Consider the following 18,543-nt stretch of genomic DNA (forward strand, 5'->3'; position numbering starts at 1 on the left):
CCGTAAGACATTTAAATTAAAGGCTTGCAGTAAATTTGCTGACAAAATATACATTCTTCAAAATCATGTAGCTTTTCTCCAGATCCAGTTTTAGATATGAATATTTTAAGTTTCATCACTAGCTACTTATTTTTCACTGGACTGGGTGGGAATTGGTTCTGAACATCAAATAAACCCTAAGGATAATTGCCGCACTGACTTAACATTTCAATTCCTTTGTGGTCTAATTTCTGACATTACGAACCAGCATTAGACAACAGAAAAAGAGCAAAACAAATTTGTTCCACACATGAAACAGGTTTTGGCAGATTATTTCAAAATAGGTTGCAACATAGAGTGTGATCATACTTTATTTCATAATTAATTGGTTTAATGTGAGTGTGAGATCATGGAGCCCTGCTCTGTTGGAAAAAGCCTAACACGTCCACAGTGGTGAAGCAGCCTGCACTCAAAGGTGAAGTTGTTGGAGTCAGTTAAGTCTGAATTAGTTCAGATATAGATTTGAAATTGTACTGTTGGCTACGTGTTGATTTAACCAAGGAACTAAGATTAAGAGTTTGCACAAAAAGTTGCAAGAAAATGACAACACAGTATGCAATAAACTAAACTGTAACTTCCTGAAGATTTCACGAGACCAATGAAAAACACACTTGAACATGGTATCACAGAACCACTGAATGAGATGTTACAGTCAGTACAAAAATGGGCTGTTTTCCCCCAAAAAATATTTAACAATGTATCAAAATGATATACCGGTAGCTAGTTAAAGTTCAAATGAAATATGACATTTTCATTAATGTCTGCAATGAATATTGGAATTAGATTTAATTCTTCTTGAGAAAACACAGTATTTAGCAAGATCTTTGCACCAAGTGGCAATCTTGTATTCAGTGCCAATGACATCCTTGTTGGGTAGGACTACAGTATGTTCATACAGATTTTTTTAATGCATTTTATTTGGATAATGGTAATGGTATTGCAAAAGTCACATTTGTCATCATTTCTAAGTGTAATAGTCAAACTGTCATATTGACTTCAATCTTGTTTTTCCTGGTGGATAGCAAATAAAATGCAACAACATCACAAATAAAGACCTTTGGATTTCTCTTCATTACACACAGTTTTATTTTCATTAAAGGGATCCAAGGCCTTCACAAAAGGGTTGACTCTTGGTAGCTATACAGTACTAACACAACACACAACAACAGAAACAACACAGAGGACTTATGTGAACAAGTGAAAAGACAAATAAATAAGAGCTGAAAGACAATTTTCATATGAGATCGAACTGAGATGCATCGGTAAAACCAATAGTCAGAGGAAAGTGAGCAGAGGTTAAAACCCTGCAAAGTACAGAAATCAGTTTTGGTACAATTGATTCACTTCTGCAAGTAGCTGATTGTCTATAGCGGCTTATTTTTGGTCATGCACAGTTGATAAAGTCATTGCTATTGTATCCACAGTGTTGCAATAATTTCACAGTTTTATTTATTTATTCTTAATCTCCACCGTCAGCTTGGATTGTCAGTCTCACTGGTCTCTTTGTTTGGTGTGTTCTGCTTGATTGTCATTGGCTCATGGATAATGTCTCATTAGTGATGTACAAAATCACTGCTAGTGCAGCCCGATGATGAGCGCTGGGCCAAAATGTCTCTAATTTACTTCTTTTTGTCTTTTGATATGTCCGATATAAAAAGACATCCTTACAAAAGAATGAAATTGCTTTCCTGTACTTTTTTTTTTGGCAACAATCTGTAATACCTGTACAATATCTGTTATATTTGTATGTTCAGCCTGGTATCAGACTGATCTGATACCAGTAGTGATGTGGTGCATCCCTTTTCATTTATTATGACAAATGAAACTTGTGCTTTGAGGGTGATTTGAGTCCACAACGTGCTACATTCTTCCCTCCAATAACATCTGACAATATTCCACAGTTATTTTCATCATACACAGATGTCTGTACAAAAATATGCAGTTTCAGTCTCAGTGTAATTTTGCTGGCAGGAGTAGGCAGGATTTGCACTTTTTTATGGTTAGTTTTTAAGTTTTAGTAAAAGTGATTGCCATAAGCAAGTCTAAAGTTCACAGTAGCCTCACACAGCTGATGCTCAGGGAACAAGCTAGCTATCACAATATCATTGAGCTGCTCAAGTAACAAGAAACTGTGGTTACACCTCACAATACTGACATCTGCTGGCATTTACTTAGTACCACTGAATCATTTCAGATTGGTGGAATGACATGAATAAAAATCTTAATTTGAGACTTGGAAATGTCATGCCTTAAACTTCAGGAAGCTGTTTTTTAAAGTTTTTTTTTTTTTTTTTTTTTAGAAAAATTTGAGTTTATCTTTGAGTTTAAGCATCTAAACCATTAATAAGTCAAACGTCAAAGCAGTCCCTTTACTGACTTCGTAGTTTTCATCGATAGCCAGTCTTAGACTCTGTATCTTTGTTGCAAAAAAATATGGTACAACTTTATGCCAGTTCTCAAATACAACAGTGTCATTTGTTGCACTTCTACAGACAGTCTTACCTAAATCACAGATTGAGCCTGATCCTAATCCTGACTCGATTCTCTTAAATTCTGCCTAAAATTGATCCTATTTCTAATCCCGACCTCTGCCCAATGATTAACACGCTATTAAAAAAAATATAGGTGCAGCCTGATAATACTAAGCAAATACCAGTACGACCAGAGTATCGTCAGGTGCAACCAAAGCTGCTCTCGGATGAATTTGTAAACATTTAATGCATTTCAGGGTCTGCAACTCATCGAGGCTCCTCTACAGCTCAGACCAGTGCTCCCTTAACACCTGTATCCCCCGTATTGTTTTCTCGACACTTCTTTAGTATTTTTTTTTTACATGCCCTTTTTTCCCTTCTTCTTTAGTTCTGCCTGTTGGAGGTGACTGTCTGTTGCTCACTGTAATCTGGCCCAGTACTGACCCAGGTTCTGACTCATGCTCTGCTGCTCAGCTCCTGGGACCTGGACCGGCACTGAAACTCCAGGCGATATGAGCCCTGATGGAGACGGAGAGACAGGAAACAGAGTCAGTTCGTGGTTGAACACAATTAAACGCCATGCACAATCAAATTCAATATAGTGACATTAAACAAGAGTCTGCCATAACCCACATCTACCACAGAGACTCACCAGTGTTGGAGTTGGCTGAGGGTGGACTCTGCAGATGAGGGGAGGAGTACGCCGATGAGTCAAAGCTGCGCGGTGCAGAGGGGGATGGAGGTAACATGCAGGAGTAAGAGGAGGCTGACTGGGGAGAAATAGACTGAGGGTGGACACAGGAGTGGAGGGTTGAAGCAGAGCAAAGGATTTGGTTAGATTTACATCAATGCCAAGAAAAAATAACTGTATCATTTACAAAAATGGCTTTTTAAAATGTACATAGCAGCAGCTGTAGACCACACATTCTGTCTATGAGCCCCACAGGCAGCTGGATGTAAAGGCAGCATGGTTGGAACCACAGGGAGGTGCTAGAGTACAGTAGTGTTGTGGTGGGAGTAAAATGCAACCACAGCTGTATTCATATTAATAACTTATTCTCTGATCTTTATGATATGCTAATTCCACCATCTTTTCCCTCAATTGCCATTGTGTAATTTCAAAATGTAGTCTTTTTTGTGTCATAACAAAACATCCACCCATTAAATTATATTTTCTGCATATGTCACAGTGGGCAGTGCCGTATGCCCGTATTAAAGTCCCAGCACCTGCATGTTCATGTTAACCAAGAGACAATAAATGGATGCATTCTCATGATATTGGTTATTTCAGTTGTTCCATTCTTGAGAAATCATGGATTTATGCATTTAAATTGATTGTGGAGCTTTTAACTGCTGCCTCTCTGAAAAGTGTGGTGTCGATGCCCAGTTACTTTTTTAATGGATTGCATTCATTTTAGTATCATTTTTTAACAGTGCACAGTCTCTTTGATCACACAGATTGAGAAATCCGCTGGATAAACTCTGATTCATAAAGATGCTGCTTAAAGTATTGCTCCTAAAGTTTCTGATGGAGTCTCTACAAATGTTCTGACAGAACCAGAGAGGTGTTGATCATCACATCTTCATTACAACAAGCTGATTTATTTCCAGAGCCAGCAAGAAGGTATAGAGTTATGGAGTAATTGGACAATTGAGCCTTACTATAGCAAAGATTACAAAGACTGATAGACTGCCATTTTATGCCACCGCAAAAAGTCAATATCATTCTTAAAATCACTGTATAATTTATATGACTGTGAAATGGTGAAAAACAGCAGTCACATCATCCATCATTGATGCATTTGTCCAACCACCACACAAAGACTCAAATGCAGCTAATCTTCACATTCAAGAAATATATTTTTGTTTATCGTGTTCAGATTTGTGTTTTATATTTAAATTTTATCCTTGGCATCATTTTTATTACTTATTATATATGTATTATCAGTAATAGTAATTTGACTAGTACTGAAAAGCAATAAGAGTTATAATAAAAGGAAGGATTTACTGTTACTTGTTTTGTTATTATATTAGATCAGCCATGATAGTGGTAATAATATCTACAGTAGTGTTTATCTATTTCTTATTCATGTTCATTACGCTATAGTTGACATAAAGAGGCCAATAGAGCGGTTCTGCTGTGTGGCGATATCCTGCGTTGGTTAAGTTTAGGAGGTGCTGATGAATGATGAATGATGAAAGTCCAACCTGGACTCCAGATGAGAAAACTGACAGGGAGCTGTAGCTCGGCAGGGACGACTCAGCCTGACTCAACATGGACCCTGGAGAGAGAGAGAGAGAGAGAGAGTGAGATGGTGAGCACACAGAGACACACACACTGACGCACGCACACATGGTGGGAACATCTCACTGTGGAAATGTTGTAATATAGATGCGCTCTAATGGAGAAACTCTAATGGTTTTCCTGCCTTCAAATGTCAAGCACAGGAGCTCTGAGCTTTGTAATTATAAGCTAGTAAAATATTTCTTTCCCCTGAATATTTAAATTATACACACCAAAGGTTAAGACCTGGTTTCAGCTTTCCTCATGCCACTGAACACTGTAACAAACTGTTACTGTGATTGGGGGACGTGAATTAAAGGCTCGTCCTGCAGTGCAGCGTCCAGATGTTTACCTGAACTGCTGCCATGCTGCTGATGATAGACAGATGTGTTGAAGGAGGTGGTCAGAGGGGCTTGGCTCTGGGAACAGGACGTCACTCCCCCTGACCTCCTTTGGTTGCGCAGCTTCTCCTCTCTCCTCCACTTGGCTCTTCGATTGGAGAACCACACCTGTCAGTCAAAGGATTCTGTGATTATTGCATATTGTCACAAGCTGAAAATCAGGTTAATAATGATGTGATAGAAAGGGTTGACTGAAACGTTTCCCTACCTGTATCCTTGCCTCTGGCAAATCAATCTTGTTTGCCAATCTCTCCCTCGCAAAGACATCTGGGTAATGTGTCCTTTCAAACTCTGTGGAAGATATTAACTGTATGTCAAACACACAGTGTGAGTCTTAATCGAGGATGGCAGGACTACTGGAGAGCAGCTCGCCTGATAACCATTCCTGCATCGTGTTAATATATAGTTCACATTCATCTGCACATCCTTATTTAATTGAGATGATTTAAAATATTTGTCTATATTCAAATGAAACGTATAAATCATTAAACTGTGATTCTCAATCTCATCATCATCATTGCAACCAGTAAAACCTGCTTATCGTGCTATGCTTACTGCTTATTATCAGCACCACTAATTATCTTTTCTTGGAATATACAAATCCAGGGAGCTGAGATGTATCCTTACAACCATATTTGAAATATTTATCTGTTGCACTTTGTATAAATTATTTATCATTGTGGAACATGCAGAAAGTTAAAACGAAAGGATTCAAGTTGAGAAGCTGTGTAAGCACTTCATTTCAAAGAAGGCTGACTAAAACTAAACTAAAAAGAAAATCTATCTAACATCTGTTTACATTCAGATTAATTATATTGTGTCTCATGAGCATGAAGAGTTTGTTAATATCAACAGTAGCTGTTCCAGTGACTGTCTGTGGACTGTTTGGCAGACACACACAGACTTGAGTTCATTCCTCATTGTGAAGTTGCTTGAACAACAGCGTGTTCACATCAAAGACTCTAATGTATCAGGGAATCATATCTCACTGTGGCAGTTAATTCATAGTTGACAAACTGCTGACATTTGTGCTGTTGACAAGTCGAAACAAGAAGAAGCCTCTCCTTCTAACAGACAGTCTGAGTCATCCTGAAGTTTCAAGTTCAGTAACAGAGACACCTTTTATACATCACACTGTCTGCACCCGTCACACATGTTTAACAATAATGTGTCAATAACTCACTTGATTTGCCTAAAACAGATGCAACTGCATGAAAAATGGCAGCAGGATGGATAATCACAGTCTATCATTAACAGATATGCGCTGCTCTAAACACCACCATCGATACTGGTTACACGTGGGTAATAATAAATCCATATTGCACAGAGACAACAACAGTGACACCATAGATTAAGCCGTTTCACAAATTGTTATAATTGGCTTGGTTATAATTGGCGTCTGTGTCAACACATGATTGTTATTGTGCCTTGGCCGTGCACTGAGGTCAGTGTACCTCATTAATGTCATTTGCACAGAGTGACCACAGTGATACATTTCCACTCGGCTGCACAGTGGACATTGCGTCCTTATTTAGCTCAAGGGCCTGCTGCAGCCATATCCAGTCAAGGGTGGCTTTCTGATCCCTCTCAGTGGATATCAGGCTACGAGGGCCAGATCTCGCTGCATAATACACAACCACGGTAATAGATGCATCATCAAAACTCTGCTCCCAGAGGCTTTAAGATTCTGGATCATTTGCATCTGGAAGTGATCATGGATGTGGCTGCTTGTGGGGTCTTGCAGGGATTGAATAAAATCTTGTCCTGCTTTAAAAGAAGGCGCAATACCAGATAAAAGCCTGTGTCATTTCTCTTGTTTATCTTCCCCCTGCTATACTTTCCCCAAAACCTGTAAACAAGGTAGACTACAATCCAATAAACACAGATGCTGGCAGGGGAAAAAAGCAGCAGGACAAGCTGCGTCATGACACACTCTGGAGGGTCGCGATTGGCTGAAAAGCACAGGGAGCGCTGTGCGTGCTGGCATGGCCTGACCTTTCTCCAGAGCCTCGATCTGCTCCTGTGTGAAGCTGGTCCTGTTCCTCTGCAGCTTCCTCTTGAGCTGCAGCCTGAGCTGAGACTCCTCGCCCTCGTCCCGCTCCACGGGGACTCCTCCCCCTCTGGCCGCACCTCCTCCCCCTGCCTCTCCCCCCATGCTGCCCTCCGTGTCCAGTAGACAGCCCTCAGACACTGCCAGGAAGAGGAAAAGGTGACAAAAGAGATGTGTGAGCACCAGGAAAAAAAGGAAAAAAAAATCCTCCAAATGGTGCGTCACAGACTCAGATGCTCTGAAGTAACAGGAAGTTGTTGAGACAGCCACAAGTAGCTTTTAATTTCCATGCAGTTTGAATTAGATGAGACTTAACTGGTAATGAGTGAGTGAATTCCCCCTCACCTGTGCTGTGTTGTGTCTGGACTCCAGTGGGGTCATGGTACCAGTTGTTAGGCCCGCTCCAGTTCGAGCCGCTCTGCAGGTTCAGCATGGTTAACTTCTCATACATACTACGATTGTCCAGAACAGCATGAAGAGAAATGAAGGAGTCCTGCTGTCTTGCGTGTATCTCCCCTTGTTTACTGTCACCTTTCGCTCCTCTCTCCCTCCTTCGATCCTCAACTCTTCCTTCTTGAAAGAGAGAGTGGATGGGTGGGTGGGTGGGTGGGGGAGGAAGATGAAGAAGGAGGGGTTCATATCGCATGAGTTCACACATGGTCGGCATTGTGGTGAATTAGCCTCATGATGACAGACAGAAATGGAGTTAGTTACATGTGCGCTGTCGTAACGTGTGTGTGTTATACATTGGTATGCTAGTATACCATAGGGAGCCAAGGTACATTAGAAGCCACTCTGAAAGCCGTGACATTTATCATGCTACTTGCTTTTAGCTCTATTTTTTTTTTTTGCTGGTAAGCCGCAGCATGCACACACACACACACACACGTATGCACGAAAAGACTCTGCATTTTTATGTAGTCAAACTGGCTTCACACACACACACAGCTGTTTTATGAACAAGACCCCCCACAAAACATCTGAACCAAGCCCATGTTTAACTTTCAATATAAGACATAAAGTGCTGAAGTTTGTCCATAAACATCACCTGCCTCAATATATATATATATATATATATATATATATGAGTCTCGGTGTGAGATGAATCAAACCTGTGTCTCATCCTGCATCTCCATTTTCTTTTGGAAACCGGCTCTTTGCAGAGTCAGAGAGGAACACGACGGTGCAAATATCAACTATTGCAGCAGCACAATGTCAAAGGTCAAACTTCGTTCATTTGGATGAAGTAGCGCCTTAACAATTACATCTATTCGTCTTCTTTTCAATCAAATCCAGAAAATATTTCTGCCCACTGTAGTCGCCGCAGTCGATCCCAAAGCCTCCATTAAAAGTCAGTTTTAAAGAAGTGACATCAGCACAGGACCAAAACACACAAAAAGATGCATAAAAAAGACACTATAATTTTTTTTTTTGCAAACTTACCAATTGTCCAGGTGAAAAGATGCAGGGATCCTGTGTGTTACTCTCCTCTTCTGTGGACCTTTATTCCCCTGTTCCCCCCACGTCCCTTGTTCTCCAGCTTTGTTGACAATAATGTGTGTGTGTAAAGGAGAGAGTAGGAGAGAGATGGAGAGAGTTAGACAGGGTGAGAGAGAGTGAAAGAGGAAAAGGGGGGGCTCTGGAGAGAAATGCGTCTGCGGGCACTCTTGTCCTCCAAGCGATGGAGGATGGAGAGAGAGAGAGAGAGAGAGAGAGGGAGAGAGAGAGAGGGAGAAAGAGAGAGAGAGAGAGGGAGAGAGAGCCACAGAGGGGTGACAAAGTGAGTCAACATCAGTGTCAAGTTTGAACTTAATGCCAGCGAGAGGAGGAGGGGAGGCCGAGAGAGTGGAGCATAAAGCACAGATAATGGAGAGATAGTGGATGATAAATAGATGATGGAATTCAATTTTAGCCAAAATTGCGCTCAAGAATTGAGTACAACTGTCGGTCAACTGTCTCAGGTTGATTTTTTTATTTTATTTTATTTATTTTAACACTAAAACATGTGCAACCACAACTGGTATGATCACATTAAACTTAAGCTTCACAGTTGTAAAGACTCATTTCTATTTCTACTGATCCTCATTTAGACACTTAAAAGAGTTCATATTTAAAACATTGATAAATCTGTGACGTGCATCAGCTGTTAAATTGTATGTATTTATTTTCACTTAAATTCTGCTGCACTCAGAGGTGAAGTTTTGTTTTTTGGGCAAGGAATAAAGATTATTAGGAAATGCAATTACTGATGAATGAATATTAGGCCCAACACAGTGTTTAGGCTATATTGATTATTTCAAACTGTCGGAAATAACAAATATTTATTATGCATCATAGTAAAAACAGATCTATATGATTAAAACTAATTTCTCTGTCATGTTAAGTCATAGTATTAATTATATATTATTTTTATTTATTTTCTCAAGTCATTAAGGTCAAACATGTTATGCACAATAAGAATAATTTACGCAGTAAAGATTTATGACATAATGGAGATAGTTTACAATTTATATGAATCACAATAGATAATTTAAAATACTGTAAAAGTAAGTATCATTAATTATGAACTGTTTTATAGGCATATATTTGTTTGGTAAAGATTCTGATCTCATCAATAACCTAACTGAATTATTACATTCAATTTAAGATGTTATTGTTAAAACATTACCAACAAATGGTAGGCCTACAATTACTCAAAAAAGATGACTAATAACAACACATTTTGTTTTGCTCCAAGTTTGTGGATGATGTTTACCATTAAAACCAAAATAATATAGGCCTATAACTTGATGAAATCGTATCTTAAGTGAAATGTGTGCTAACTGTATCAGTTGATGCTGCTTTAGAAAAGCATATTGCATATGTCAGTATACATTACTGATTATAGCCTTTCAGTTCTTTGATTGATTAATCAATTAATGTCTTTGGCATAAAACAATAGAAATCTCCGTTATAATATCAGTTAAAATCTTTTTGCACAATTAGTCAAGTTATTTAGTTTATAACATTGATTTTCTGTAGATCATCTCATTGATAATTTGAGCACTTGCTTCAGTTCCGGTGTTGAGCTCAGCTTCTTTCCTTAATCTGGACACTGTGCTCAACCCCAGCACCAGTGTTTCAGGCCTACACTCATGTAGCTACAGATGTTGTAGCTGGTAAAGTGACCACAGTTTATTATTTAATGCTGAAAAACCTGCTCAGTGTTTGAGTCCAAGCTTCTCCCCCAGCACCTGGCTATTGTTCCCTGACTCCAGGAGGTATTGTTCTCCTTCTTATATCACACTGAGCTTAAAGCTATGGGACAATAAACAAAGGCATTGTCTGGCCCCAAAGAGGGTTAAAGGAGCACCATACAGAAACCCTAGACAATAGACACACAGGGTTTGATGTCAGGCGTTAGTAATGACGCAGGTATGACGGTATGTATGGTAGTCGAAGAGCGAGAGCGGTGTAGGGCCAGGGTTTAAATATATCTCTTTGCAGCGGAAGGGAGAGGAGAAGAAGAGAGAGATGGAAGATGGAAGCAGAGGGGAGAGATAGAGAGAGTGAAGAGGAAGTATGTGACTTTGGGGTGGGTGTAGGGGCTTGGGGATGGGGAGGGTGCCAGCTTGTTTTATTTCCGGTTGACAAGACTTTGCGCTCCCTTTCTCTCTGTCGCTCCCTCTCTCTTTCATACTCTGCTATTCTTTCTCAGCTGCCCCCATTGCTCTGTCTCTCTGCCCCCCCTCTTTCTCTGTTACTTTCCTCCGAGACGTGCCTTGGAGAAAGGAAAGGACTTGACAAGTTCAAAGGTAAAAAAGCAGTAAAAGATCCTTTAAGTAAAACTGCCAGAATCACATTAATAAAATACTTCAACACAAATACAAGGTCAGCAATCAACATTTCACTGAAATAAAAGTATACAAGAAAATTAGTGCCATTTGCACAAATCTCATCACATATATTGTATTATTATTGCTGTTGCATATAAGCAGCGTTTCAGTATTAATAGCTGGTTAATGTGAAGCTCAATTCAGCTGCTTTCTGTACTGTTGAGTAGTTTAATCCTTTATAATACTTCTTGTTTTGTGTCACAAAACCATATGTCACAATATGTTTTGTGTAAAATCTAAATCTACAAAGTTACAAACAAAAACAAATAAATGTGTTGAAGTGGAATGTGTAATATTTCCCTCTGAAATGTAGTGAAATAGAAGCATAAAGAAGATGAAAAATGAAATATAAGAAAGAATTTGTGCCATTTTCTTTTTCTTTTCTTTTTTTTACTGAAATTAATGAAAAGACAGAAACAGGAGACAAGAAATAAAAGTAAATGAGGGAAAGCCTGAGTGAGAAAACTGCTTGGCTAATTAAAAGCTAAGCCGGGGAACACTGGAATTAACCCTGCAAACACATTTCCATCCCCACTGCCTGTATATAGCTGGTCACCCTTTTGTTTTTCCTTTATTCAGAAATCATAGTTGCTTCTTATTGTGTTCCAGTTGTTGGAATGTGGCTTAACCTATGTGATCCCTATGTGCTGAGTGCAATAATGTGTGTGTGTGAGCGTGTGAGCGTGTGTGTGTGTGACGGCGCGTGCTTCACTGCAAAGATTCATGTAGCTCCAGGACATGCATTTTTTTTTAGTGCATCTTGTTAGTTCATTCCTGTCACCTCTCTCTCTCCCTCTCTCTCTCGCCATCCCTTGCTTTTTCAGCGCTGAAGGGGGGATGGGGAAGGGGTGGTGGACAGGGGCCGGGAGGGGAGGGGGGGGGGGACGGCGGCGATGGAGGCAGTCACCATGGTTACAATGCCACGACAAATATTCATCAAGTCGTTAAAATAAAAACAAACGGGAGTGCATTATAATTGCTCTTACTGACTGGGTCCTGTAATGCGTTCATATATTATGAGTGAGAGGAGCAGAGTGGAGGAGGCTCACACACACACACACACACACACACACAAATATGCCGCTAGTGATATAAAAGTGAATATCAGCCGACCTGGAGGCAAATTGTGACACACACTCACTCACACGCACATATTAGCTGTTTTAGTGTAACTTTATTTCCCCATTACCTGTTTATGGAATTCCCTGTGAGTACTTTAGTTAGTCTCTCCTCTCTTTTCTCTTTGTCCCTCCATCTCTCGCTCTTCCTCTACTGTTGTGTAGCCCCAGGCGATACCGTGATGTGTCCTCCCTCTGTCCCTCCCTCCCTCTCCCTCTCTCTCTGTCCCTGTCACCTTCAATTGCTCTGTGAAACTAGACACACTGCCTGGGGCAGGGAGGCAGGGTGGGAGGGAGAGATAGAGGGAGGGAGGGAGGGAGGGAGGGAAGAGAGGGAAAGAGAAAGGGAAAGAGAGAGACAGACAAACAGCTTTATAGACAGACAGAAGGAATAAATATTTGGTGTCATATTGAAATAAAAACACACACTGGATAACCACAGCCCAGATGCGTGACACATTTAAATGTTAACGTTCAACATCCAGCCAAAAACAAACAACACTCAAATCATGGAGCACAACAGAAACACATACTTAATGTGCTCAAATACACACATTGACCCAATATAGGACAGTGTTTAACCTTTGACCTGGGCCCTTTGTCTGATAACAGGAGGCTGTGTGTGTTGTGGGTGCTATACCCCAAGCTGCTTCTCCTCTAATTCAGACCTGTTCAACTGGTCTGAATTTTCCAACATTACAAGGATATGCCTATGCCATGACAAAAACACTGCACTTCCCAACTCCACACTGAATCAGACCTATTTTAGCAAAAATAAATCAAATTAACACATTATAATCTTGATATTTCAACATATTTTATATGATTAAATAGGCTAACACAGGAAATAGAAAAACTCCAGAAAAGTAGGCTAAAAGAATAGAAAACTCAGTTTAACCTGTGACAAGACTCTGAAACTGTTGTGGAATATGTGTGAAACTAGATGGTTTGCTCGTGCCCTGTTTCTGAAGCCTGTCACAATATCAAACAATACTCAAAATCCCTGATTGTTTACTCTGAAGACGTCATGGAGCCACAACAACTAGATGAGACTGAGTAAAGGACAGTCAAGGACTCCTGAAACCTGCTCCTGTCAGACTATAAGAGCCTGAACTTCTATAGGCGGGTTCCTCTGGATGTTCCCCGGGTGTTGGGTGTCTGTCAGTCGGTTGTGTTTTGCAGTAAACCCCGGCCACTGCTGCATATTACCTTCTTGCTGTCTTCTTCTGTGTCAGAACTAGGAGTTCTTCAACAATACGTTCACCGTTACGTTTCTTTAATTTGATTGGCTCAGGTGGTTTAAGGGGGCGGGACAAGAGCTCTGATTGGCTGACTCTGAGGACACAGGTAACCAGCTGATAGGGATCGACACGGTCATTACTTGTTGAGCCCAGGTTAAACGTTACCCGGGTCCACAGAGGACTCGTGTGTCGACGGTAAAAAACAAAGAAAACAAACGCATGGATCTGGGATTTTAACCAGTGAGCTCTGTATTGTTTTATTTGTCTGTTTTCATAGTTTAATTGCAGTTTTTCCGTTATAAGACGCAAGAAAAAAGCGGGAAGTGCACGGGAAACGGTATAAAGGAAAAACTCAAACATTAGTAATTGTTGTATTTCAGTTGCAGACACGTTTTTGTGCCGCGAAACATCCCAAAATGTCGCTGAAATCCCAGTTTTCAACCATTTTTTGGTGCGTGACAGGTGAGTATCGACGTTACATCCCCCTCCCATCTCCCCCTTTGTTGTTTTCCCTTTTCCTCTTTCAACACGTTTGTTCTTTTTAGCCGAGTCGATAAACAGGTTACATTTGATACATAGTTGCCGGTATGCAAAATGTTTGATGTGCCTCGGTGTGGAGCGAGTCAGAGATTGAATTTATGTTTACATTTAGGTTTTTTGGCCTCTTCCGCCCAAGAATGTGGCCGACCCCCGTTAATGGAGGACAGGATAGTGGGAGGGATGAACGCAGCAGATGGAGCTTGGCCGTGGCAGGTGGACATACAGGTGGGTTTCCTGTGAAATGTACACTACACATCCACAGCCACAGCATCTAAGGCCTGTGCAGTATCAGCCGTGCCCGTGGCCGAGCTATATGTGCGGTGTATTGTGGGTTTAGTTGAACAAAGTGACCTGCTGAGAGAGGGATTTGCCTGTGATGCAGAGGTGACTCACTCCTTTTCCTCCCCCTCGGCTTCCAGACAGTCAAAGACGGTCATATCTGTGGAGGCTCCATCATCACGGAGAGCTGGGTCCTATCAGCCGCTCACTGTTTCCCCAAGTAAGGAAAACTCAACCCAGACTGAAAGCCAGCAGGTGAACTGAGGAATAGGCATCAGCCCACAGGCTCTGTGCTTCTGTACTGAGATATCTAAATCATTTCACTGGCAACGGCCACTCCCAAGTTACTTAAGATACAGAGTGTTGTAATCAAATGTAATCAAATCGCAATAGGGCTAAGTCCAATATTTAAACAATTTAAAAAAAAAAAGTTTGTTTTTTTGATGAAGGTAAAATGTGTCACAACATTTGTTGCTACAAAGACGCCCTGGCCAACAAATCACATTCACAAGATGTTAAGGAATGTGTTTGTGTGTGGTACAAGATAAAAAGTCATCAATTCTATATGTTTAACATTATCACTTTTATATTATGCAGGTGAGAATGAAAAGCAAAAACGACTATTTGAACTGATATCACAACAACATCCACCCATATCATCTCAATAGGGTGTTTTTGCATATCGTGGCAATATGAAATCAAAAGGTTTTTGCATATCAAGCTCTCCTGGATTCGCTTTCAATCTTTCTCTTCTTCTCTCAGTCCATCAGATACGGGCTCTTACATCATCTACGCCGGCCGGCACCAGCTGAACGGCTTCAACCAGCACCAGTCGACACACCGAGTGAGCCGGGTGGTGATCCCGTCCGGTTACAGCGAGCCGCACAGTGGGAAGGATCTGGCGTTGGTGCAGCTGTCCACCCCTGTAACCTGGTCAGATCACGTCCGTCCCGTCTGCTTGCCCGCATCTGGCACTCTGTTCCCAAGTGGCATGTTGTGCTCTGTCACCGGCTGGGGGAACATCCGGGATGATGGTAGGAGCTTGTTGAATTCTTTACATAATTTTTGTATTTTCATTCAGCATTTTAATGTTTCATGAGTCACAAAATTGCTTTTTTATTTGTCACAAATTGTGGCGTGTAAATGCAGCTGAGGCCGTAAGTATTTGGACAGTTAAAACTGTTTTATTCATCAGGCCCTTTGCTTCAGCACATTCATGTTGCAATGAAATAATGGATGCTACCTTGACGTGCTGAGTTTCAGCTTTAGTGGTGTAAAATTGTAAAAACATATTTAATGTTTTGTGTCTTCTGCCTCAGAGACCGACTCGGCCCAGTCACTTTTGTTGCCTTCCCACAGTGTTTAGTATCACTGTCGTCCGATTGGTTTTGATGCCTTTGTCTGAAACTGAAAGCAGACTGCTCCTGCAAAGCGCTTTATTCAGCCTGTTGCCTCTGTTGCCACTGAAATCAATAAATGCCAATGTGCCTGTTCTACCAGAGCCATACATGTAAAAGAAGCACCAGATGTGGTGGTGGCTTCAGTTCATGAGCTTTTCTTTAGATAAAGGTTCATTTGAACTTGCTGATTTCTTTTTGCATGTTTTTGTGAACTGCAGCCTGTTCTTTCTGTTTATGAGACTTCTAAGCGGTCTGACTATATGCATTTAAACCGAAACTAGGAAATGCTGGGCAAGTCGAATGCTAAATAATAATATCAAAATAACTGTAAAGACAAAACGATATATTTATCAAAAATGGACCCATTAACAAGTGTGGGTAGATTCATCCACATTAAAGCAGAGGTAAGCGATCCGGTCGTTTTGGCTAATGCTGCGTTCCAAGCAGGCTTTTGAAACCGTAAATTACAGCTTCAAGTCACAATTTAAGATTTTGTAGCGTTCCAGGCAACCCACTCGTGTTTTTCCGACCTGTTTTACCTGTGAAAGTCACTATAACGGCCACTCGTAACTTCCGACCCGTGAACTCGTACCAGATCGAACTAGTACGACTTCACAGGTCGGAAAAACACGAGTTACGGGCTGCCTTGAACGCACCATAACAGTCCTCGTCCCTACGTCACCACATTCACGCGCATCCCTTGGCTGCACACACAGCCCTGCATGCCGTTCTCTCTCCTCATTGGATAAAAACTGTAGGATACGAGAAAAGTTTTCTCCTCGGCTCAGAGCAGAGCAGAGTGACTGACAGACCCGTGTTTCGGTCCAAACACTCTATGTAAGTGATTGCTGTCGGAAGATATAACTATTTAAGACTTATATTAACACAAACATATCGCTTACTTCTGCTTTAATATGAGACTCTTTTATAACCAAAAGCAAACTCCTCGGGGTCTCTTTAAGATAGGCAACAGGTGAAAAGTGTTAGAAATAATATTACACTAAGCTGAACTTTGAATGAACCTCCTCTCCCTTATCTAGAGGTATTAATTTACCTATCTGATCAGGAACCAGTCTCTCTTCAGGAACTAATATCACTATGTATGGAATATAATAATTTCAGTGGAGTCGTTACGTGACACGATTATGACTATTTATTGAATGTTGCTTTGATGCTAAATGCTGCCAAACAGGTTTTTAGTAGTTGACTATCTTAGTTATCTAAGTTACACATAGGACCTTTGTCCGTTGTATTGTGACAGTGGAGCATAAATACACTTTAATCCTATCATACATTTTTGCATCATGTTATCATAGCTAATAGTTATATTTAATTCAGTCTGAAATATGTTTGTAATGCTGAGACCATGTCTTGTGCAGTTCCAGCAGGTCCTTGAAAGTAATGACGGCTTATTTACACAGATTAGAACAGGCAAACAATAGAGAGAGAAAAAATACAGTTTTCAGTTTCAGTTACTGTTATTCAAAGAACTGAGCTGCAGGAGAACAAGTTGGTCTACACAAAGACAAAATACAAAAACATTAAAACAATAGAAAAGGACAAAAAGTACCATGAAACTGTTTTATAATTGATGATTTACACTGGATTAAGATACTTAGGTAACATGTCCACCATGTCATAGAGAGTTTACTGACCACCTGTTCAGCCTCAGAAATTCAAGTCCCTCTCTCCTTTTGTTCTTCATCCTCCATCTGTTCTCGTGTCCCACTCAGTCCCTCTGCCAGGAGTCGGGACTCTGCAGGAAGTGCAGGTGCCAATCATCTCTCAGACTTCTTGTCAGGAGATGTACCAGACGCGCCCGACGGATACGGTGGACATCCTCTATGACATGATCTGTGCTGGATACCAGGAGGGCGGAAAGGACTCCTGCCAGGTACTGTTGCATCATCTGTGTGTTGTTGACTGTCACAATTACATGCAAAACAAGAAGCTGCATCGAAAATTACTTGGATTACTTGTTTTCTGCACTTGGATACCTCCCAGTGGTGAAAGCTGAGTGAGTCTGTGTGTTTCTGTGTTGTTTTTTTCCCAGGGTGATTCAGGAGGGCCTCTTGTCTGCAAGATGGTGAACGGGACCTGGGTGCAGGCTGGGGTGGTGAGTTTTGGACTGGGCTGTGCTCATGCGAACCGGCCAGGCGTCTACACCAGAATGACCAGCTACTCGAGCTTCATCCAGAACACAATACCAGAGGTCAGGCTGTACGGCCGCGCTGAGCGAAACTGGTGCAGAAGTGTTGCTGTGCTGGTCAGCTGTCTGTCCACTCTGCTGGTCCTGCTTCAGAGATAAACCACTGTGAAAACTGGACGTAGATATAGACCAGGCCAAATGAAGGAGGAGATAACGTTGAAAGTGATTTCCAAATAATCAAACTAGAGAACTGTATCTGACACGCACACAAAGCCATACTGAACACAAAATGAACAATAGATTAGATTTTTAGAGCTGGAAGTACATTATGATTTTTGAGTTAAAGTAGTTTTGATATGTTTTTTTATTTTAAATCAGAATTATGAACTTAATAAATTATGTATTCTGTATTTGAAATAAACTGTTGAATTGATTCTTAATATGATCTCTAATATGATCTGTTCAAACCCTGATAATTGAGTTTCTATCATGTTACATATGAACTGAATTTCAGTTAAAAACTCTCAATACATGGGGCATCGTTTAGCTCAGTTGGTAAAGGAGGTATAGAGAGGCTACAGTCCTCGCTGCAGCTGGCCCCGTATTGAATCCTGACTCGGGCGGCCCTTTGCTGCATGTCACTCCCCCTCTCGCCGCCTTCTCATTTCCTGTCTCTTTCCACTAAACTATCAATTA

At 40.8% G+C, this 18,543-nt stretch overlaps 2 protein-coding genes across 3 annotated transcripts; one reads left to right on the forward strand and one right to left on the reverse strand.

Annotated features, from left to right (window-relative positions):
• Positions 1-1,101: 1,101 nt before the first annotated feature.
• Positions 1,102-8,886, reverse strand: pax10 (paired box 10). Of its 2 annotated transcripts, none has more exons than XM_085760870.1 (8): positions 8,689-8,886; positions 7,591-7,818; positions 7,191-7,385; positions 5,404-5,486; positions 5,147-5,303; positions 4,719-4,792; positions 3,163-3,295; positions 1,102-3,029 (listed from the first exon to the last, which is right to left on the reverse strand). In XM_085760870.1, exons 2-8 carry the CDS (start codon positions 7,694-7,696, stop codon positions 2,929-2,931), a joined length of 849 nt encoding a protein of 282 aa, XP_085616996.1. In that variant the 5' UTR covers positions 7,697-7,818; positions 8,689-8,886; the 3' UTR covers positions 1,102-2,928. The 2 variants fall into 2 exon arrangements, with proteins under 2 accessions (XP_085616996.1, XP_085616995.1); XM_085760869.1 differs by having other exon boundaries at positions 2,692-3,029; positions 7,591-7,815; positions 8,685-8,880.
• Positions 8,887-13,568: 4,682 nt separating this feature from the next.
• On the forward strand, positions 13,569-18,287 carry LOC146968085 (serine protease 33). Its single transcript, XM_085762395.1, has 7 exons — positions 13,569-13,719; positions 13,860-13,941; positions 14,132-14,244; positions 14,439-14,518; positions 15,061-15,332; positions 17,432-17,592; positions 17,752-18,287. The coding sequence occupies exons 2-7, from the start codon at positions 13,896-13,898 to the stop codon at positions 18,004-18,006; spliced, it is 927 nt and encodes a 308-aa protein (XP_085618521.1). The 5' UTR covers positions 13,569-13,719; positions 13,860-13,895; the 3' UTR covers positions 18,007-18,287.
• Positions 18,288-18,543: the final 256 nt, after the last annotated feature.

This window comes from Trachurus japonicus, chromosome 19, assembly GCF_045865225.1.
Source record: "Trachurus japonicus isolate A0001 chromosome 19, Traja_1.0".
Lineage (NCBI taxonomy): Eukaryota > Metazoa > Chordata > Actinopteri > Carangiformes > Carangidae > Trachurus > Trachurus japonicus.